The 25383-nt window shown below is 35.1% G+C and overlaps 1 protein-coding gene across 3 annotated transcripts in view; it reads right to left on the bottom strand.

The window, feature by feature from the left end:
* The window catches only part of LOC114328337 (homeobox protein caupolican), a 527416-nt gene that overhangs the window by 76735 nt on the left and 425298 nt on the right, over window positions 1-25383 (bottom strand). For all 3 annotated transcript variants that reach the window (XR_003652160.2, XM_028277163.2, XM_028277164.2), the window contains one exon: window positions 23037-23155. Coding sequence is in view for 2 of the 3 variants with exons in the window: in XM_028277163.2 (XP_028132964.1) it covers window positions 23037-23155 (119 nt within the window). In the remaining variant the exon portion in view is untranslated. The remainder of the gene's footprint in view (window positions 1-23036; window positions 23156-25383) is intronic.

Genomic DNA, 25383 nt, shown 5'->3' with positions numbered 1-25383 from the left:
CTTTCTTGTGAATGAATCTTGTAGTGCTTTTACTAGTGCTTCAACTTTATGAATGACTAGCTTTCATTTATTTCTTTCGATTTAGAATGCGATATTACCCATGCATTAAAAAACAATATAAGTGGAAGTAAGGAAGGAATTATGGAAAGTTCTATCCATAAAAACAAAACTGAGAATATACCGAAAATGATGAGATGATAAAAGGTAAGGTAAGATTAAAAACACGAAACCACGAAATAAGCGTTAGTACAATGAGCCTAAAATTACCCCAAAAACTTCAGAATGTTGTACATGTACCAATTTATTTAAAAAACATGAAGAAATTAACTGCATGTAAATGACAGTCACAGTATACAGTCAATGTATACAAGTACAGTATAAATAAAATTTATTCTATCCTATTTATCCTAATAATTTTGTAGTTAATTTTCAATAATTACAGTAGCTGTTTGAAGTATTTGATGTTAATGATTTTAAAAATTAATTTTTTTTTCAAATGTGTCTAAAATTCTTGTGTAAAATGTCCAATGAGCCGTATCTGTCATTGTTCACTTTAAGTAAAATCACAAAAATAGCAAATCATTTCTGAAAAGTAATGAAATTTAAATTAGAACCATCAAACAAAAAAGAGCAAAATAGGTTTATAAAAAATCTTATTTGCTAATGTAACGTAAAATTTGTAATAAAACAATTTCAGATAACAGTTTGGCTTTAACTTTTATGTCTGGCAATTTAATACATCTTTTATATGAAAAAAAAAAAAATATTTTCTGAGTAGCATTAAGTTACCTTATATTTCAAAAATAAAGCATGGGACGCCTATGACCACTTCGATTTTTACCACTAATGCGCAACACTTTGGCTGATCGAGCCCTACTTTTTTTCGCTTCATCGTGTGAGTCTTGCATTTCTGAAGATTTATCCAGTCAGCCGTTTTAACAAAAAAACAAAGTATATAGGAAGCTCATATGTCTATGTTTCTCCGATATTTTATTTTTCATTAACTTTGTTTTGTTGAGTATTTAAATGGTTAGGAGCAGTCAGTAGAAAGAAAAACAACAATATCAATTATTTTAGATAAATTAATATAAGGGAGCTGTTTAATTTATTTGCAGTTTTTGTTTACATAAGTATAGAACTTTTGCCATCAGTGGCAGCGAATGTGTTAAAGCACACAAACATGTGGATATGATAATTGCCAAATTAACGCTCTGAACAACGTCTCGTGGAGAAACGTCCCAGTTTCAGATTGTCCCATTTTTAAGTATGTACCTACAGTGCTTCCTATAATATGTATACTTTAATTTATATTCCAACTACATATTATTATATTATTATTGCAAGTATATTCGTATAAAAAATGGTCATATAACATCTTAGTTTGTGGAATTGTATAATGCTACAAAGTATAAACTTATTTAGGTGAAACTAATCCGTTTCGACTTATCTCACGTTATTAAAAATATCGAAGAATCAAGCGGAGCGTATAAAATAATACGACGTTTGAAGATAGCGTGATAGATAGTGCTGAAAATATTAAATGACCGTAAAAATTCAGGCCAATATGGAAATAAACCTAAAATTTTTAGTTTTATAAAAGAAGTGTTAATATTTATTTGTCTAAATTTAACTCATTAATGTGAAAGTGCTTAAGGATGAGAAAGATTAAGACTATGAAGTAGAAGAAAGAGACTATAGAGAATAAGACAAACTTCTAGTTAGTTTTATTGCAGTTTCTCACATCTCTTCTCTCTTCCATCATTGTTCAATGTCTTAATCAATTTCAATAAGTCTTCAAATGTATCACGCCTAACATATTTTTATTCGCTACACTAGTGCCACGAACGCAAGAACAATTAAAATCAATAATTTAAAGTCTACGTATAGTCTACACAGTCAAAACTTTTTAGAAAATCAATAAACTATAAGCACTAGAAAAAATTGGAGAATATCGTACACGATACAATGTGGCAAAACAAAACCAGCATTGAGACCAAATTAAGAGTCTACGAGATAGCTGTAAGATCTATCATGATTTCTATTTAGTCGTAACTCCTCAGAAGGAATATAATATGTAGGTGTCATCTTGATGTGTATAGTTCGTTATTTTTTCTCCTTCTTAATTCAGGCAAAATACAGTTTTTTTTTTCATTAAACTACAATAACGCCTGTGGCCTCAACGGAGGACCACAGTTTCAGATTTAGGATCTTTTTTGGTTCAATGCTTAGTTGAACATGGATCGAAAATACACAGTATCACAACGCACCTTACAATAGCGTAGGATGTGTAAGGCGGTTTCTTCCATTTCGCATTTTTTTCACCATGGTTCATTCTGCTTCTTCTTCTTACGGTAACTTATCCTTAAGGACGTTGGCCATTATACGGCCATTTAATTTTATTTTCAGCCGCCCTAAATAGTTCTATGGACGTCATATTCGTCCATTGTAGGTTTTTAAGCCAAGAGTGAGAGACTGTGACGACTCGTACTGGCAACACGTACGTGGACTAACATTCTAACCCTGTCACTCTTTTCGCTTGCGAACTAGACTGAGCTATTTTCTTCTAAGTTTTTGTGTATATCTGGCCGATCGGACGGTAGACCGAGCGGTTTGGAAAATACGGCAAAATTAGAAAAAATTCAGGAATCGGAGAAATCCGTGCCCCAAATTAATGAATTAGTCTTTGTCAAGACTAACCAAATTCCTTCTGCTAAACCATTTAAACGGTCGTGCAGAATAATCAAATGTACTAGCATTGCTAATACGAAAAGAACAAGCTTAACTAAGGATTTAGTTAACAAATTCAAAAACTACAGGACAACCTCGAATAGAGGTACACTTTCAAGAACGAAAACACAGGAAACAACCAGAAAACAAGTAACAGAAGAAAAGAAGGACCCTAAAGAAGAAATGGCAACCTCAAACATTGAAGTCATGGACCAAGACGGATTCCAGATGGCAAAAGTTTCGAAGAAATCAGGAAACGAAAATATTATCGACGCACGCGGTAGAGCAGGAACTTCATCCGGTATACCGACAAGCAACGTGTTCGAAATATTTAAGCGTCCCGATCTTCAAAACTCAGGAAACGAAAATCCAACACAGCAGGAAAAGAAGACAAGAATTCCTCCTATCGTCCTTCAGAATGGTATAGGACACTATACCAACTTAGTAAAGAACTTGACTGCTTTGCTGGGGCATAAGAACTTTTCTATTGCCCCTGCGGGTAAGAGCGGTACAAGAGTCTTTACTACAAGTATGGACGATTTTAACAAGGTTAAAGAGAACCTAGTTAAGGAGAATTTAGGATTCCATACCTTCTCTCAAAAAGAAGATGTCACGAAAAAGATCATAATGCGAGCAGCACCTAGGATGGACCTGAACGAAGTTACACAAGAAATGAGAGACGCTGGAATCGAAGCGAAGATAACAGCACTAAAACCAAAAAATGGCTTAGACGGAAGTACTTACCTCGTGCAAGTACCTAAGTCTCAAGACCTGAAGGACATAAAGAAGATCACTGGAGTTCAGAACATCAGAGTTAGGTGGGATACATACAGCCGTCCACAAAGAGCAACACAGTGTTACAACTGTCAGGATTTTGGACATAGTGCCCGAAACTGCTTTAAACCAGCTAGATGCATGAAATGTGCATCAAACCACAGCACAAGAGACTGCCCTTTACCAAAAGGAAAAGTCAACAGTGTTAAATGTTGTAACTGTGGTGAAAACCACACATCCAACTATCAAATGTGTATTAAACATATCCAATATCTTGATTTTCAGGCTCAGAAGAATCACAGAAACCAACAGCATCGTCAGGCGGCTCCTCCAAGCAGACCAGTACACCCATCGACGTACAGGAACGTTTCTAGCGGTATGTCATACGCACAAACCGCTAAAAACTCCTATCAACCACGACAGGCATCTAATCAACAAAAGCAAGAAGAAATAAAGGATTTATGGCAGGAGATCAACGAACTATGCAATTACGACAGGACAATTCAACTTCTAAAGGAACTTAGAGATGAATTAAGAAGACACACAGATCTCAGGACAAGAGGAGAGATCTTAGCAAGATACGAAGCTCTCTACAATGACAAATAAGAAGTTAAAAATTCTACAATTCAACATAGCCTCCCTAAGGCTAAGAACAAACGAATTAAGGGAAATGGTGATACGTCTTCAACCTGATGTCATATACCTGTCCGAAACGAGATTTCAAACTACAACACAACTACCGAGGATAACTAACTACGAGGGAATCGGAAGAAACACCCACAGAGGCGTGGCCATCTACGTGAAAAATCACATCGTATGGAACCAAGTAGATGTCGAAACTGAAAATTTCGAAAATATTGGAATCAAAATAGGAAATATTAATATTTTTTCAGTTTACAGGCCCTTCAGAGTAGACCTAGACTTAGGTGAAATAGAAGAAATGTTCAACACAGAAGAGACAGTAGTCATAGCTGGAGATTTCAACTGCCACCACATCAACTGGGGATGCCATGACACGGACAGAGAAGGTGAACAACTTTTCAGATACTGCGAAGACAGAGAAAAAATGTTGTTCGCACCTGACGAACCCACTAGGATAAATCCAATAAGAGGACAACGCAACAACACACTGGACTTATTCATCACGAAGAACATCATCGTAGAAGACGTCAGAACTCATTTTGAATGCAGTTCTGACCACAAACCAGTAACAGGCACCACGACGTCAAGAACAGACCTCCCTACTGTTGAACCAGAAGAACGATGGAAATGGAAAGAAGCAAACTGGCCAAACTTCAGAAGACAAATCAATCAATTCCAGATGAGAAGAGAATTTGAAACAACAGAAGAAATAGAAAGAAAAATAGAAGAAATCACCAGGAAAATACAACAAGCTATGAAGGACAACATACCAAGAGAGAAGACAAACAACAAAGGACTCATCATTCCAAATGAAGTCAAGGACCTAATCAGAGACAGAAACAACGCAAGAAGGGCTTACCAAAGGACAAGAAGACAAGACTACAAGGACTACAGCGACGAACTGTCAGCAGAAATAAGGACAAGACTGACCAGCATCAACGAGAACAAATGGCACAACATCATCAGAAAAGCCGAAGAAAATCAAGGAAACGTCTGGAAAATGATGAAGGCCAGAAAAAGAGGAAAACAGAAAATGCCACCTATCACGGATGAAGAAGGAACACACTACGAGGCCCAAAGAAAAGCAGATGCAATTGCAAGAAAACTGGAAGCCACACACAGGCAAAATCAACACATGTCGGACCAGCAGACCATTGACGAAGTAAACAGGGCCTACAACAGGATTTCAGAAAGAAATCAATTCGTGATAGAAGAAGAAGACCAACTACAACCCTCAGAAGTCCACAGGATCATCAAGAAGCTCAAAGGATCCAGAGCTCCAGGACAGGAAGACATCCACAACATCGTCCTCAAGGAACTACCGAAGAAGATGATAGTACAACTGTACTACATTTTCAAGTATTGCCTTGAGAAAGCTCATTTCCCAAACAACTGGAAGCATGCAAAGACGATACCTCTCCTGAAGCCAAGAAAAGATGGAAGAAGACCAGAAAGCTACAGACCAATATCACTGCTGGAACCCTTAGGAAAAATCCTGGAAAAAATCATATTCAAGAGGCTCATCAAACACGCTGAAAGAAGAAACATCATCCAAGATGACCAATTCGGATTCAGAAAAGGAAGAAACTGCGAACTACAACTCGCGAGAGTTGTCAGCGACACCAAAATCAGGTTCAACAGAAAACAGAAAACAGGGATGGCAATACTGGACATAGAAAAGGCATATGACACAGTATGGAAGAAAGCACTCATCTTTAAAATGGACAAGGCTAGATTACCTCATTATATAGTTAATATTTGTGACACATATTTAACTAATAGAACTTTTCATGTTTCAGCCGACAAAAAGATGTCCAGGATACAACAAATCCAAGAAGGGATGCCACAAGGCAGTATTTTATCTCCCGTTTTGTATAACATTTTTGTTTCAGATTTACCAACAGATGCAAGAACCAGTACAGCTTTGTATGCAGATGACACAGCAATCTACACTTCAGGCAAACAGGACAGAAGAATCATCCAAACATTAGAAGGCCACCTAGAGAGGATTGCAGAATTCACGGATAAATGGAAAATCAAGATAAACGCGGAGAAGACACAGTTCACCATCTTTACGCAGCAACCCAACCCACCAGAGGCAGAACTAACGATGAGAGGAAACGTTATACCAGCCACGCCCTCAGTGAAGTACCTAGGAGTCCATCTAGACAGAAAAATGAACTTCCATCTGCATACAAAGCAAATTAAGAAGAGAGCCACAATTAGTAAAAAACTAATTCTGCCTTACATTTTCAGGTCATCTCCACTAACGAAGAAGAAGAAGATTCAACTCTACCAAGCATACGTCAGGTCGACTATGCTCTATGCAGTCCCAATATGGAGTTCAACCGCCAACAGCAACTGGAAGAAACTTGAAGCGACAGAAACGTCATGCTACAGAATAATCGACGGTACAGCATGGCAGGACCGGGTGACGAATGCAACCATCCAAGAAAGGCTCCAGTACACACCACTGAGGGAGGTGGCTGAGAAAAGGACACAGTACTTCTTCCACCAGGCCACAAGAAGACTCCTAAAGACCAGGAACATCCTCGAGAATAACAGGGCCCAGAGGATGTTTCGTGAAACTCATCGTCTGATCGATTATATGATCAGACAATAGCCAGGTGGTTGCAAACCGGTCAGGAAAGTAGGTACGATGCCACAAAAAGTACCTACAGAAGAAGAAGTCCAGGAAACAACAAGTGAAGAATCAACGCCGAAAGGATGGAGGACAAAGGAAGTGGTGCACTCGCGGAACACTTAAAAGAAGAAATGAAATATCTTAAGATTGTGACATGTAAATATTATTAGGGCAATAAACGTTTTTATTTTTATTTTATTTTTATTTTATTTTATTTTATTTTATAAGCCAAGAGTTACGTCTTCTTCCTGGTCCTCTTTTGCTATTGATTTTGCCTTCGATTATAAGTTGGTGCAGTTCATACTTTTGATTTCTTACGATGTGTTTTCCGTTCGTGTATTATATGCATTAGCTCTCTGTCCTTATTCATACTCCGCAAGACTTACGCATTTGTCATATGGCTTATGTAGGATATTTTGAGCATGTTACGGTAACACCAGTCCAGGCTTCAACACCATTTAGCAAGGTGGAGAAAACATAGGACTTAAATTTAAGTATACTAGTTCTCAATGAGATACCCAGCTGGAGGTTGCATAGAACTTTGCATTGTGTAAAACACTGTACGTGCCTTTTCCAGGCGTGTTCTTATCTCTAGTGAGTGGTACCAAGTTTCATCAAGATTACTTCCCAAGTACGTTATTCTTGTTATGTTCTTGACGTTCTTGTATGTTATTCTTGTATGGTTCATTCACCTTTTCTATTTTGTAGGCATAGGTGTCTTCTTAAACAACAATGTCAGTAACCATTTAGATGATCGTTTTAATCTCTGGTTTATTGAGGTTCACCAAATTGTCCAAAAGTTTTCCTATTAATATTCTTGATTATTTTCTTAGTCGGGATTTTCCCTTGATTGGTGCTCTCCATTTATTTTGATTATTCATTATCAATCACTTTTCAACCTAATTTCCTGTAGCATCTTTGGTGATGCCACATAATGGTTCTGGGTCTACAAAGGCTTCTCTCGAGTTTTGTTTTGCCAACAATTCTTTGCTGTCTTTAGCCAGGTCGTTGAGAAGATCTTTGCACTTTCTTACCAATTTAGATTTGGTGAGTGGGTTTTTTACGACCAGCATAACCGCTTGTCTATCTGTATAAATGTTGATTCTCTTTGCTTTAGGATATGCATTCAGAATTTGATCAATGCAGACCACCAAAGCAAAAACTTCAGCCTGAAAGATAGTTGTATATTGACTTAGGCTGTAAGATTTATTATAACTACATAGTTACCCAAATATTTCTGCTCTAGCATGGACAGTTTTAGATCCATTAGTGAATCATATGATGCCCCTGTACTGTAATATTTGGGACTTTTTGTTCTCGAGATTGTATAATTGTGTTAATCTTCTCAGCGAAGATTAGTTCTGGTGTGATCATGTGTATGCTCATATAGTGTATAGTCATAGTCCATATCCATAGATATGCCATGTTTGTTTCCATAGTATAATTGATTCATGAATCAGAGGAAAATTGATAAACATCAGGAAAAAAGCAGAATGAATCTGAATTGGCAATGGCAAGTGTGATCTTGCCGAAACGTCTCAACAATAAACCAAAATTAGCCAACGTAGTGTCAAACCGAGAAAACGACGGAAATCACATAATAGCTACCACGGAAACATCAAATCCAATACATATTATTATGTATTAGTAATATTATATTATTTATAATATGATAAATATTGTATAACAAACATCAGTTAGGACGTGTAAACAGGATTGGAATATAATTATTTGCTCCGGAACAGTTTCTTTCTTGTTTACCTGCTCGCAGACTTATGTCGCTGAGCTCGGCGGACGTAGCCAATTTTATCAGCAATAAATCGGAATGGTGCATTGCGATTTGAGTTTCTACCGACGTCGCCACCTGCGTCGCGTCGTCGTCGGCGCACCGACGCTCCAATCAATAGCGCTCCCTCTTCAGCCATTTTGTCTTAAAGCCATTCCGGCAGTGGCACTCGTTCCATGACCGGGAATTAGCGGCACCGCAATCCGCCGGCCGACCGGTGGATTATTCGATGTACTCAGAATAATCCTCGGCTTTCCGCTTTTATTGTCGACTTTCGAGTCGACAGCGCCGTGCTGGCAAGGGTTGAAAAAGTCGAAGATTATTTAAATTAATGTTCTGAAACTGTTTCCTTGTGACACGTCTAATTTAAGTATTATGTTTATATGGCGACACGCTTCAATTAATATTTTGCTAATTTTAATTTTTAATAACTTTTTCAAAATGAAATAATACGTCCTATTTTAATATTCACAAACCATATGCATAAAGGGCCTGTTAAATGTTAAGAAACGAAATATATCAGTATTCAGATAAAATGCCTTCTCGGCTTTTAAAACACCAGATGTTGATGGCCTGTTCAGTTTATGTATGGGAAACGCAAATTCCATAATAGATTACGGAACGATAAAGTACCAGCCTCCTTAGGTCAATAATTCATCCTTCTTCTACTGCCTGCCCCCCCCCCCCAATCAAAATTTGAAATGACACCCCTAGCTCATTTAATTCGATTTAGATTTAAGGTACCGATTTCTAGATTTAATTAACATATGAATGTTTTATTTCTTTTTTTTAAATGCCGTCATTAGCAAATCAGTTACAAGAAAAGTAAAATTTGAGTTCTTGCAATTTCTGTTGTATTATTACAAGTAAAAAATTAAAAATTATAGATATTTTTCATAACTGTAGGTATATATGTAGTGGATTTAAAGGGCGCTAAATTATGTGCCGCACGCGGGCGCCGCTCAACCTTGCGGGGGCCCTGGTATGCAGACTATTTATAAACTTGATGGGATGAACCGCAAGAGACATCACCGAATTTAATGTGGAGCTTGAAGAAAATGCGAAATAAATTGGGCTAGCAGTTAACGTAGATAACTACGTTAACTGCCTAAAACCTAAAGCCACAATACAAGCAAGGAAACAGTGAAACTTGCAGAATTTGACAATAGACGACGCAAATATTCAAGTAAAACAGCAATGCAAAGTATGCGAACAGCATTCAAGTAAAACACATAGTAAAACAGCACACATACCTCGGCGTACACATAACTCAGGACGGCAGCGAGGAGGAAAAAATACGGAAAATGATAATGCTTGCTAACAAAGCATACCTCTCTCTGTCTAATGTATTTGGACCCAACATCAATGCACAGGGAAGTAAACTTCAAAGCAAGACATCCATAGGGAAATAAAGTCCAAAGTATATAAAACTATCGTACGACCAACTGCAACATATGGCGCAGAAACATGGATCACGACAACATTATCAATACTTTTGAAAAAAAGATATTTAGAAAGATACTGGGACCCATCTGCGACAATGGAATGAGGAGAATAAGATTCAACCACGAGTTGTATCAATAACCCGTGTTGAGCTGGCCCCCCCCCACTTGCAAAAATTAAAAAACAAATAGCCTTGATTTATGAGCTATTCATCAGCTTTCATATTCCGCAAACTAAAAATTTTGAGCTCGTTCCACTGAGCAGGAATTTAATACTTTGGTGGGAGGGGGGGGGGCTGAGTCAGCCCCCCCCCCACTACTTAAAAATAGGAATATTGAATCGGTTTTTGCGGCAGAATTACGAGCTATTTATGAGCTCTTGAAATTATATAGTTCCGATTTTTGAGCTCATCCCCTTCACCCCCAAACAACCCTTTAATTGATTTAACTTAAGAGAAAAATGCTGAGAAAACTTAAAATATATCGTATTGCGGATATAATTATATAGCTTACATACTCTAAGAATAAACTATTAAATCACGTGCATTTCGACTATTGAGCTACAACCCCTTCGCAAGAAAACCACCCTATCTTCCCGGCTTAAGAGAAAGTTGTACTTAAAATGCATTAAATTAATTATTTGGCGACTACGTATCATTTAATAATTTATAAGCTCCCAAATTACGCGCATTTAGATCAGTAAATTGCAATTTATTTTGTATAGTGCAGTCACTGAAGGTAAAAATTAACGATTACCTTCAATTTCAGTGAACCTTCATCAATTTTCACGAAAATTGGTCAGTGGTTAGAGGATACCTCAAGAAACAAAGGTGACATGGTACCACCTTTCGGCTTTACCCTGAGGGTGGATACCGCCCCTTCTCGGGGGTGAAAATTATTTTATAAAAATAACTGCACAAATCTATAAAAGAACAAACTATAAGCAAAATTTATTATATAAAGTTATTAAAATAAGTCAATACTTTTTAAGTTATTAATGATCAAAGATTTTAATTATTCTTGAAAAAAATGCATGTTTTGAAGCAGTTTTTCGTAAATCACTGAAAAACTGTAAGTTTTTACAAAAAAGTTAATAGTAGTTTAATTCGTATAGCTTATATTCTAAGAATAAACTCTTAAATCACGCGCCTTTCCATTATTGAGCTACAACCCCTTCGCAAGAAAACCATCCCATATTCCCGGCTTAAGAGAGAGTTGTACTTAAAATAATTTAAATTAATTATTTGGCGACTACATATCGTTTAATAATTTATGAGCTTGCAAAATATACTCATCTCAATTATTGAATTGCCATTTTCTTTCTATAGTGCAGTCACTGAAGGTAAAAAACAACTATGACCTTCGATTTCGGTAAATCTCCATTCATTTTCACGAAAATTGGTGAACGGATAGAGGATACCTCAAGAAACAAAATTAACAATAACAACTTAGCCGGGGGTATATGTCACCCCTTCTCGGGGGTGAAAATTACTTTATTAAAAATAACCCCACAAATCAAGAGAGGGACAAATGCTAAGCAAAATTTGTTATATAATGTTATTAAAATAAATCAATACTTTTTGAATTATTAAAGATCAAATATTTTAATTTTTCTGAAAGAAAATGCATGCTTTAAAGCGATTTTTCATAAATAACTTAAAAACTGTAAGTTTTTACAAAAAAGTTTTCATCACTAAAATTGAAGCCAATACTAAATATAATAAATTGCTGACTTGAAAAACCCTTTAATGTAAATTTAAAGTAAGTTATAGGTAATTAAATGTATAATTTTTTCTGCGACTATTCAAATTTAAGGATTCAAGCTTAAATAACGGGAAAGAGATGCATTTTATAACACTTACTAAATAGTTGTCAAAGTACTTAGAAATACCTATCAAATGAGCTCCAGAAAAAGTTGATAGCATCAAAATTTATACTCCAAAAATTTTTACAAAAAAAATGAATTTTTTTTAATCACTCTGTTAATTTTTATGATATCAGGCACATCCAACTATTTGAAAGGTAATTTCAAGAGCTATAAAAATGTATTACATTTAGACCCGATACTTTATGTCTCGATTAACAGCCGGTTAGTTCACCGGGAATTAATCGTGACCTCTTTAGGGTCTCTTGCGTTGTAATAAATGCAATTATAAGTATTATTATTATTCTTATTTATAATCATAATAATACTTGTAATTGCATTTATTACAACGCAAGATACCCTAAAGAGGTCCCCATTGAACTCCGGTTAACTAACCGGCTGTCAACCGAGACATAAAGTACCGGCTTAATCTTTCAAATACTTTATTTTTTAGGATAATAGATTAAAGGGCTCCAGTTACATTGTTCTCGTAGTAAACTTTAAGCTTAAACGTTTCTATCTTCGTTATTTGATTCATACATAAATCAAAAGACAAGTAAAATCTTTGCTAATAAAAAAACTCAAATTTCGTTATCTATCATTTTGTACGTCAATCGAGTAGTGTTGGAGTTATTATTTTAAATATGATCTAAAAAAATAAAGTATTTAAAAGATTAAATGTAATACAGTTTTATAGCTGTATACTTTATAAGTATAAATTTTGATGCTATCAACTTTTTCTTGAGCTCATTTTTGATAGGTATTTATAAGTACTTTGACAAGTATTTAGTACCTAAGTGTTATAAAATGCATCTCTTTCCCGTTATTTAAGCTTGAATCCTTAGATTTGAACAGTCGCAGAAAAAAATATACATTTAATTACCAATAACCTACATACTTTAAATTAACATTAAAGGGTTTTTCAATTCAAATAAGCAATTTATTACATTTTTTATTAGCTTCAATTTTAGTGATGAAGACTTTTTTGTAAAAACTTACAGTTTTTGAGTTATTTATGAAAAATCGCTTTAAAGCATGCATTTTCTTTCACAAAAATTAAAATATTTGATCTTTAATAACTCAAAAAGTATTGATTTATTTTAATAACATTATATAACAAATTTTGCTTAGAATTTGTTCCTCTCTCGATTTGTGGGGTTATTTTTAATAAAGTAATTTTCACCCCTGAGAAGGGGTGACATATACCCCAGGTTAAAACCGCAAGTTGTTATTGTCAATTCGTGAAAATGAATGGAAATTTACCGAAATCGAAGGTCATAGTTGATTTTTACCTTCAGTGACTGCACTATAGAAAGAAAATGACAATTCAATAATTGAGATGCGTACCTATATTTTGCGAGCTCATAAATTATTGAACGATATGTAGTCGCCAAATAATTAATTTAAATTATTTTAGGTACAACTCTCTCTTAAGCCGGGAATATGGGATGGTTTTCTTGCGAAGGGGTTGTAGCTCTATAATCGAAAGGCGCGTGATTTAAGAGTTTATTCTTAGAATATAAGCTATACGAATTAAACTACTATCAACTTTTTTGTAAAAACTTACAGTTTTTCAGTGATTTACGAAAAACCGCTTCAAAACATGCATTTTTTTCACGAATAATTAAAATATTTGATCATTAATAACTTAAAAATATTGACTTATTTTAATAACTTTATATAATAAATTTTGCTTATAATTTGTTCTTTTATAGATTTGTGCAGATATTTTTTATATAATAATTTTCACCCCCGAGAAGCGGCGGTATCCACCCTCAGGGTAAAGCCGAAAGGTGGTACCATGTCACCTTTGTTTCTTGAGGTATCCTCTAACCACTGACCAATTTTCGTGAAAATTGATGAAGGTTCACCGAAATTGAAGGTAATCGTTAATTTTTACCTTCAGTGACTGCACTATACAAAATAAATTGCAATTTACTGATATAAATGCGCGTAATTTGGGAGCTTATAAATTATTAAGTGATAGTAGTCGCCAAATAATTAATTTAATGCATTTTAAGTACAACTTTCTCTTAAGCCGGGAAGATAGGGTGGTTTTCTTGCGAAGGGGTTGTAGCTCAATAATCGAAATGCACGTGATTTAATAGTTTATTCTTAGAGTATATGAGCTATATAATTATATCCGCAATACGATATATTTTAAGTTTTCTCAGCATTTTTCTCTTAAGTTAAATCAATTAAAGGGTTGTTTGGGGGTGAAGGGGATGAGCTCAAAAATCGAAACTATATAATTTTAAGAGCTCATAAATAGCTCGTAATTCTGCCGCAAAAACCGATTCAATATTCCTATTTTTAAGACTCAGCCCCCCCACTAAAGTATTAAATTCCTGCTCAGTGGAACGAGCTCAAAATTTTTAGTTTGCGGAATATGAAAGCTCACAAATCAGGGCTATTTGTTTTTTAATTTTTCCAAGTGGGGGGGGGGCAGCTACACACGGGTGTATCAATATTACAAAGCCCTCTATAGCAAATTATGCAAACATGCAAATATTGTGCTGGGCAGGTTACCTTATAAGAATGGATATCAGGACAACTGGTAGAACGCTTAATGGAACTTTGACGGGACGTCGACCAGTAGGAAGACCAAGACCGGAAAGAGATACATGGAAAGAGATAAGGAGATATTCATCATCACGTAGCGCTACAACCCTGGGTGGATTTTGGCTGACTGTACAACTTTTTACCAATTTGTTCGGTCTGCCATCAACCTCGGGTCAAATGGAATGTTCATTTTCCGGAGATCTACTTGGGTGTTATCTCTTCATCACATTCTGGGGCGCCCGAGTGGTCTTTTGCGATCTGTGATTTAATTTCTTGGACAATATCGGCGTCATTGTAGAGTGCTTTGAATTCGATATTGGTTCTGATCCTATACTGGAAAAAGATATTGAGAGTGGATAACTGGAGTAGAGCAGCCAGGGAAAGAGATACTTGCAGGAGGCTAATGGGGGAGGCCAGCACCCGACTTGGGCTGTAGCGCCATAGGAGAGACAGAGAGTCTAAAGTTCTTAAGCCACGAAATGTGTCGTCTATCTACCTGATTCCCTTTTCCTTTCATTTTGTCCTGCAGAATAAGTTGAAGGATATATAGTATTTTTCGCTACGCATTATGTGACCGAAGTAAGACAATTTTCTTTGTTTTTCCATTATGATTGGCAACACAACTTCGTTGGTGACATAGATAATGTCCTCCACGATATTAATATGGTCTAATATGTACATTAAGCCACCAGTTACACAGTAAATTCCCCATTTTATTAAATATACTGATTTCTATTGATTACCTTTGTTATATTCGATTGTCAGCAGTAAAAGTGTTAAAATTATTTATATTGCATAGTAGATCAGTAGAATTACAACTCAAAATGTATATGTTACAGTTCAAGTTGATTATCCAGTTGGAGTTGACTCCAACTAGTTGGAGTCAACTCTAACGGCTGGTTTCAGTAAAAGTTGATTATAAATATAAAATGAAGATTTATATTCAACATTTACTAGTAAAAGTAGACTCCAACTAGGAAAAGTATACTCTTCCCAATGTCATTTAGTAAAAGTTGATTCTGATTCACACAAACAGCGAAACAGCCGATTCTAGAAATTAAATGTTACTGAATATATTCAAATTAGTCTAGGCTGTATCATCGCCCCCGTTAGGTAAATTATTCCAGTTCGATTTTTTTGCACAAACTTACTCAAAAAGACGTCCTTTTAAAATATCCACAGGGTGTCAGATGGTACTGTGGTCGAAAAATTGTTTAAACAACTTTTTTAAACAAACTCACAAAAAAAATTCATTTACGACAATTTTCTTTACATCATTTGGGTCATTTGGACCAAAAGGTTTGTGATTTTTCTGTAAAATGTATTATTCTCGAGTTATACGCGATTTAAAATTTGCAAAATACGAAAATGACCATTTTCAAGGCTTAATAACTCAGTTAAAAATTATTATTATGAAAGTCCGAAAGTCACCAAATAAAATTTTAACGAGCCCCTTACAAGATACTGAAGAAATTTTTGTTATTATTTTATTACTAAGCGGTTACATATTTTTAATTATTAACAATGAGCGCTAGGAGCGTATTGACGCAGCTATAAATGTGAGTGCGAATGAGATGCATCATTGCACCATTTTGACATTTAAAAATTCAAACTTCTGTCAAACCACAAAAGTGTCAAAACTTTTTTTGTAATTTATTGCTCACATGTCATCACCATGACAAGGCGAAAGTTCTTCTTCTTGTGGTGCTTTCTCCTTTAGTGGAGGTTAGCGACTACACTGGCAAATCTGTCTCTGTCCAATGCGGCTCTAAACAAAGATGTTGAATCAAGGCCGGTCCAGTCTCTGATATTTCTAATCCATGAAATCTGGCGCCTACCGGGACCCCGTTTTCCTTCAATCTAACCCTGGATGATCAGTTGCGTGAGGCGGTACTTTTCGTTTCTCATTATGTGTCCCAGGTAGCTAACTTTTCTGACTTTAATGATTTTTAGCAGTTCCCTATCTGTACCTTTTCTCCTCAGAACCTATTCGTTGGTGGTGTGGGTTGCCCAAGGTATTTTCAAGTCTCTTCTATAAAGCCAGAGTTCAAAGGCGTCCAACTTGTTCATCAGTGTTGTGTTGTGTCTAGGCCTCCGTTCCATACAAAAGTATTGACCACACATAGCAATGCAGAAAACGACATCTAAGGCTGATATTAATGCTACTGTTACAAAATAAGCTTTTCATTTTGATAAACCCCTGACGGGCTACCTCTATTCTCGCTCTTGACTTCTTGTTTATAATCAAGTTGATTGTTGAACCAGCAACCAAGATATTTGTACTGGCTTACGTATTCAAGCTGTTGGTGTTTCACATATTCATTGGAAGAGGTAAATTTTTGTTCCTTGATATTCTTATAACTTTGGTTTTCGCAGTATTGATCTTCATTCCCATTTTTCACAACTCTCAGTAACCCTATCCAACAGTATCTGCAGACTATGGTCCGAATCAGTCATTAATACTGTGTCATCTGCATAGCGGATGTTATTTACTTTCTGACCGTTTATCCTGATTCCTTCTGAAGGGTGCGATAAAGAGTCCGCAAATATTACCTCAGAGTAGACGTTAAAAGTATGGGTGATAGCACACAACCCTGTCTAACACCTCGTTGTATTTCAATTGGCCTTGACGTATTACCATTGGTATTTATGATTGCTGTCTGATTCCAATAAATAGCCTCTATAATTTTAGAATCTCTTTTGTCAACTCCGATGTCGTTCAATCTTTCTATCAAGGTCTTGTGCTTCACCCTATCGAACGCTTTCTCAAAATCTATGAAACAGATAAAAAGGTCTGCTTGCTGATCTTTGTATCTTTGTGCCAGAGTTTGAAGACAGAGTATTGCTTCTCGTGTCCCCATACCTTTCCTGAAGCCAAATTGTTCTTGACCGGTGACCTCATCATATTTTTTTATAATATATTCTCTTCTGTATGATACGCAAGAAAAGCTTCAGAATGTTATTTAATATACTTATAAGGCGAAAGTCCTGGCATAATTTGGCGTTCTTCTTTTTAGGCAGTGGTATGAAGACTGATCCAAGCCATATTTTAGGGATAGTCCCTGTATTGTAAACGTTATTAAATAGTCCAAGAAGAAAGTCTAAGTTTTCCTCGTTGATTAACTTCAATAGCTCAGCTGGTATTTCATCTTTTCCTACAGATTTGTTGTTTTTTAGTTGACGTAGAGCATATTCCAGTTCGGACTTCAGTATTGGAAGCCCTTCGTCGTTTTCGGTATTTAATGTAGAAGGTTCTCTGATGTCACAGAAGAGTTCCTTTATATAGTCTTCCCACATGTTTATTTGTTCTTCATGGCTTGAAATCAGTTTGCCTTCTGCGTTGATTAGATTATTTGGTCCTTGTGAGTATGTCGTGCCTGTGAATTCTTTGAGTTTCTTATACAGATGGAAGTCATCATGTTTTCTATACAAGTTTTCGATTTCTTCACATTGTTCTGTTATCCATTTTTCTTTTGCAATTTTTATTTTTTGTTTAATGGTTCTATTTAATGCTTTGTACATTGCTTTGTGCTGTTTGCATTTTCTTCTTTCATCCATTAAATCCAATATTAACTCTGTCATCCATCTTTGCTTCCGTGGTCGCTGTTTTGTGAGCATTTCAGTTGCAAAGCAAGGGCGTGTCTGATTTCCTCCCGAAGGCGAAAGTTAAGGATGTTTAATTATATGGAAGTGTGCTAAAACACATTGCGAAAAAGTAAAACCCATTTAAAATACATTGTTACTTCAGACACACTTTAAACTCTTTATGTACTGCTATCTATATTTACAATTTTCACACAATAAAACCTTTACATTTTACATAATATGAGATAGAGTAGATAAAAATTATTTTTGTGAATTTGGTTAACAAAAATTGGTTAAACAATTTTTCGACCGCGGTACCGCGTGACACCCTGTGTATTTGTTATAAGGATTGTTATACGGATGTATTTCTTTGAGTAAGTTTGTGCAAAAAATCGAATCAAAATAATTTACCTAACGGGGGCGACGCTACAGACTATACTAATAAGTAGTTGAAACGGTCAAAACAAAGAAACGCACACTCATCAAAAATGCACTTGAGATTCTCGTATAATCAACATTTACTGAATCGATCCAGGAAGAGTCAACTCCAACTAGTAAAAGTTGATTTAATTTTTTAAAATCAACATTTACTGCTCGTTTCAGTTGGAGTTGACTCCAACTAGTTGGAGTCAACTCTAACTGAGAATCAACTTGAACTGTAACATATACATGTAATAGGGTGGTTCGAAAAAAACTTTTTTTCTTATTTCAGATCGCTATACTGCGCAAAAGTTGGCATTGGTATAGACTTGAAAAAAGCACTAATTATTATTTTTTTATTAATTTGTCTTCCGGTCGCGCAATGCCGTCGAAGTTAGCAAAAATTGTGAAAAACCTTAATTTTTCATATTTTTTTAAGCAGGCCAGGTGGTTTTAATTGCGTTCCTATACCATGAATTAACTACTAAAAGTATGTAAAATCAATATAAATGCACTTATTATACATTTGTTTCATATCTTCCGGTCGCGCAACATAATACAAAATGAGTAGAATTAGTAGTTTTTGCAAAATTTCAAAGTTTGAGTGTTTAGTACAATTTAATCATACGACTTTTAGAGATGCTATAGTTTAATTCAATTACAATAATATATTTAAAATCCAAGCATATAAGATACATTTTGATATTCAAGTGGAATTCGGTCGCGCAGATTCGTCAAAAACAGCAGACTACCGAGAGACGAGGCGAAAGTGATGAATGTCAGCGAAGCTCGCGCAGTCACAAATAGAGATACATGTGGGAAGACCTCTACAATGGAGTATTTGTCTTCTCCATTACAACGAACTGCCATTCCGCCACCTTTTCCAACACTTAGATGGAAATACAACAGGCACTATAGGATATCCGGACCGATTGGAAAAGCCCTACCTGATTGTGAAAGACTACCAGTTGTTGTTGATTTTAATCGTTGGCATCGCTGAGCGGTGCAATAATGTGGTTCGAATATAGCCGTCTCTGGAACTGTGTCCACACACTTTACTTGAAGCTTCGGTCACTAGCTTAACGCATCTTTCAACTGCCTGTGTGTGGCATGGCAAAGTATCTATACTCATAACAGGCTTGAATTCATTGCTCACATACTGTTTTATCTATTCATTATTCAATGTTCTTAGCAGTAGAGGGGAGTCAGTGTACTGGTGTTCCATTTGATAATTTCCTAATACTATTTAGCTTCAAAGTTTAAGTTTGGTGGTTTAAAGATTCTGATAGAGTCACTTTCAGATATTGCTTGCTTTTCCTTCATGATACGCCTAAAGCCCAGCTCTCGTATATGTTTTCTGTCATCAGTTGCCATAGCCAAAAGTAAATTTTCGGGATGGGCAAAGTAAGCGTTCCGTTGTAAGACGGGATCAACAACTTGAAGAAGCTCTTCTGGTAAGTACCTTGTAGATTCAATGATTTTGTAATCATGTCTAGGCCCATCTGTGAATTTGTGGTTTATTTTTGTGGAAAACCACATAGGCATATTATAACATTTGAGAATGAATGTGACAATCTCTCTCAGATTTTCAGAAGGATTGGACACACTGATGTAGAAACGCAAAACTCGGTTTGCAGTAGTAAGCCATCTTGAATGTGACGTTGGGCTAGGATCACGTACCCACTACAAAGTCTTGTGAACAATGTCCTGACTTGATGAGTTCTGATATCTCAAGCAAGTACAATTATTGGTGCTTGCTAAGAATACGCTTGTCAACTTTTGGAATCTCACAATCAATAGGATTAAAATCAATAAACGGTAGTCTTTCACAATCAGGTAGGGTCTTTCCAATTGGTCCGGAATATCCTATTGGGCCTGTTGTATTTTCATCTAAGTGTTGGAAAAGGTGGTGAAATGGCAGTTCGTTGTAATGGAGAAGGCAAATACTTCATTGTAGAGATATTCCCACATGTATCTTTATTTGTGGCAGCGCGCGCTTCGCTGGCATTCGTCACTTTCGCCTCGCCTCTCGGTAGTCTGCTGTTTTTGACGAAGCTGCGCGACCGAATTCCACTTGAATATCAAAATTTATCTTATATGCTTGGATTTTAAATATATTATTGTAATTGAATTTAACTATACCATCTCTAAAAGTCGTATTATTAAATTGTACCAAACAGTCAAACTTTGCAATTTTGCAAAAACTACTAATTTTACTCATTTTGTATTATGTTGCGCGACCGGAAGATAAGAAAAAATGTACGAAAAGTGCATTTATATTGATTTTATATACTTTTAGTAGTTAATTCATGGTATAGGAACGCAATTAAAAGCATCTGGCCTGTTAAAAAATATATGAAAAATTAAGGTTTTTCACAATTTTTGCTAACTTCGATGGCATTGCGCGACCGGAAGACAAATTAATAAAAAAATAATAATTAGTGCTTTTTTCAAGTCAATACCAATGGCAACTTTTGCGCACTATAGCGATCTGAAATAAACAAAAAAGTTTTTTTCGAACCACCCTAACATGTAATCAGACTGTGTGCAATGTCTGAGAATGCACGGGCCTTGCGAACCGGCGACAATGATGGCGAACAAAGCAGGAAGAGGACATTACATAAAACCACAACTAGCATGTCCGCCTGATCTATCTACACGATATCGTCGTTTTAGATCTTTCGTGTATTTTCAGTGCGGAATAAAGAAATGTGGACGCGCACAAGGTATCATCATGCAACCTATAACACGCTCGTTGTTCGACAAAATCATTCTGACAATAACGCTGTGACAAACTGGTCACGACATTACACGTTTTCAATTGTTGCGACCAATGATGGGGAACACTACGTAAATGCTGAAATAAATCCTGGGAAAATTGCATGGAATCGTACATAACTGGCAATAAATATAACCTATTCATTATTTAAACATAACTTTGTAGAACAGATATTTTTGGGTAAAATCGCTGTAAAATCATATCCGAAGACATGGTTTTATCTGCATTCTTCTTTTACTATTACAGTTTAAAATTTATCTAATGTTTAATGTATATTATACAAAATAGCGAGAAACAAAGCCAACGCAACAAACAAAAAGAAAAAAAACGGCTGGTTAAATGAAAAGCTGCAGGATATTGAAAAAGACAGAAAAAATCATTAAATAAAACAATTTTACAAAAAAGTCAGAGCAACAAAAATACGCCCAGTATTAAAACAAGATGACTAAAAAAACAAAAATGAGAAACCGTGTTTGAAGACAAACAGATCAGAAGAATATGAGAATATGTATTATAAAAAATTGATATTCACTACGGGGGAAACACACTGCGATGAAGAAGTACAAGATAGAGACGAAGTAGAGATTTCCACAGAAGAAGAACTACAAAAAGAAATTAAAAACCTCGGAAAAGCAGCAGGAAAAGATGAAATAATAGCAGTGGAATTAATAAAATACGGAGGAAGAGAGTTACATAAAGAAATAAACCATAATAATACAACAAATATGGTCACAAAACAGACTACCAGACGATTGGAATAGAGGTATAATACTACCTATATATACCTATATATAAACAAGGAGATCGGGAGGAGTGCGAAAATTACAGAGCAATAACTTTATTAAACACCGCATATAAAATTCTAGCACACATACTAAAAATGTAACTTAAATTATGCGCTGAACGAATATTAGAAAACCAAAACGGGTTCAGACCGGGAAGATCGACAATATTTCCATATATACAGTGGAACAAATAATTTAAAAATCGACACAATACAACATAGAAATGCACCTAATATGCATAGATTTAAAAAGCGCTTTTGACACTATCAATCGGACGATAATAATGATGGAGGAGCTAGAGAATCTTGGAATCTCAGAAAAATTAAGACATATTATTATGCTAATAGTGAGCTTAAAGAACACCACAGCAAAGATCATTTTTAACGGAAAAACTCTAAGGAGATCAATGTAAACAAAGGCGTGAAACAAGGTGACTCTATCTCACTGACACTATTAAACCTTACACATATTAAAGTAATAATAAGGAGGACAAACTTTGCACACAAAAACAGTATTACAGATCAACTTCAACTAGTAGCATATGTAGATGATCTAGTCATCATAGCGAAGACGATGACACATGAGCAGTTGAAAACTTAGATAAGGAAGCGAAGAGAATAGGGCTAGAGATAAACCAGCACAAAACAAAATAAATGACAATAGGGAAGGACGACACAACAACTCAGAAATATCTAAAAACACAAAACCATAAATTTGAAACTCTATTCGCCTTTATCTATCCGACTATACTGAAAACAGAGGAAAGAATTCTGAAATGCAAAAAACATATGGAATGAATAGAAACCTGCTCAGAGGCAAGACTCTAAGAAAGAAAACAAAGATGAACCTATTATAAGACCTTAATAAGACCTGTTGTTACATATGGGATGGAAACAACGACGATTAATAAGAAAGAGGAAGCTAGCCTTCTGAAATTTGAAACAAAAATAATGAGAACGATACTGGGCCACAAGAGGGAGTATTAGTTGAGTCCTAGTAACTAACTAAATGGAAATGGAAACTTACCCATAGGCTGCTAACGTTGGATCATATGGATAATACCCTGTTGTAGGTTGAAGACCTGCACTGGTCCACGCCGACATATCGGCTGCCCCTCCCGCATCCTTCAGCGCATATGGATTACCCTGCAAAAAACAAAAATAAAGTTAAAAAGTTATAAAAATCCACAAGGAATAGCTATTTGTATAACAAGGGAGGAAAGTGCTACTTTTCCTCCCGAGAATGAAGTTTACTGCCCGACGCGTAGCGGAGCTCGTAGCGGAGTATTCATTTAAGGGAGGAAATGGCACTTTACTCCCATGTTATACATATGATTTTTTCACCTCCCCCAATTAACAAGTAATTTTTTTATTTTTAAATCATTTATTTATGTAACTAACAAAATTTATTAGAGAACTAAAACTAACAAGTAGGTACAGTATAACTGTCAACTGTCAAATATCAGTCAATTTATTAATGTAAACATTGTTAAATCAAAATAACAATTTACTGTTTTTTACCATTCTGGGAAATGCAGGGTGTTTTATAAAAATAAACGTTGACCTACGTAATAGAAAATAGATATTGTACATGAATGAAATAGCATGACGTCACTTTTACTTTTCCTCCCTAGGGAGGAAAAGTAAGACTTTTCTCCCTACAATCAGGTCCGGAAAAGTATACTTTCGGTAGAGGTAGGTGGAAAAATAAATTCCTGTAATTGGCTGTATACCATAAATCACAAAAATACTAAATTCCTTTGTAAAAGCTATATTTAAAAGTTCTTAAAAGGGTTACATCACAAAACAGAACGTTTTCGGATTAAATCCATAATCAGTGTTAAAATCCAATAAGTAGTGTAGGTACATTTTAGTGGCTCAAGCATGATGATGATCCGAAAACGTTTTGTTATGTGATATAACCCTTTTTAGGGTCTTTTAAATATACCTTTTACGTAGGAATTTAGTATTGTTAAGTACTGTAGATAAAAAGAAAATAGAACGAAGGCAAGTTTCAAGAATTAAAAGAAGTTCAGATTTAGAATTCTAATTCAGTCTAGTACCCAAATAAAAGATTGCTATGGTCAGAAACATGTATTATTACAATTAGGTCATATTCAACGCTGGCATGGTAATATCCCTGCCATGATAATCACCAATGCTATAAGGAATATGTGGAAGATGTGATTATGCAATGAAATAGCAATAAGTTGGTAATATAGATATAGAGGTAAAGATGACGATAATAGAATAAAGAGGATAATATTGTAATTACTGTTTTATTTTATGATAATAAAATAAAAAGTAATATTTTGTATTTTGGTAACGACGTCCGAGGAGGAAGTCGAAACGTCAGTAAAATCATTTTTTAAGTTAAATTGTGGCTTATTTCCCAGTTAGAATAGTAAATTAAAATGATTACACTTTTATAAAAAAGAACTTTTTTATAATAAAACCTTTTTATTATTGATAGGAAAGAATATAAAATAATTTAACGATAAACGATTTAACGATAACGTACTTAAAATTCCAAAAATTACACTCTAATAAAAAAGTACTTTTTATAATATCACGGTTTTGTTATTGTACATATAGGACACAACATGTTTGGAAAGAATAATTAACTTAATAAAATATGAATTTTTAGTAGGTGTATTAACTGTTATTTATAATTATGATTCCAAAAATTACACTATTATACAATAGTATTTTTTATAATACCACGGTTGTTTAAAATTGTATATTATAATTTTAAGTATATTAACTTTTAATTATTTATTAAAACAATTAAAAAAAGCCACAGCCGGGTTCCAACTGGGGACCTCTCGATCTGCAGTCTAGTACCACTGAGGCAACATCAATTTGTAGATAAACGTTTTTTTTTTGTTTTTTTCCTAAAATAATTTTTTTTGCATGGAAAAAAGTTTTTTTAGGTTTTTGGATCATTCCAAACAGAAAAGGTCTTTAGTGACTTTTCTCTAAAATTGATAGTTTTTGACATATAAGCGATTAAAAATTGAAAAATTGCGAAATCGGCCATTTTTAACCCTCAAAAACTATGTGAAAAACTGAAAATTTGAATGTTGCCAAGGTAGGTAGATATTTTTTAAACATCGATTGATGAAATCCCGAAGAGTTTTTTGCAATACAATTTTCAAAACTCCTTTGTTTTTTAATTGTTAATCAAGCGTGCGCGACACTATTTTCCACCGACAGTATGGTGCAAATGAAAGGAATAAATTCGTTATTTCGTAAACCGGCGACTTTAAGGAAAAATCCCGAAACAGGTCGATTTTTATTTTTAAGTTATGATATTGTGGCATATATGGTATACTAGTGACGTCATCCGTCTGGGCGTGATGACGTAATCGATG

Source organism: Diabrotica virgifera, chromosome 7 (genome assembly GCF_917563875.1).
Source record: "Diabrotica virgifera virgifera chromosome 7, PGI_DIABVI_V3a".
Classification (NCBI taxonomy): domain Eukaryota; kingdom Metazoa; phylum Arthropoda; class Insecta; order Coleoptera; family Chrysomelidae; genus Diabrotica; species Diabrotica virgifera.
The sequence above is the reverse complement of the archived record's forward strand: the minus strand, read 5'-3'. Positions and strand labels throughout refer to the sequence as shown.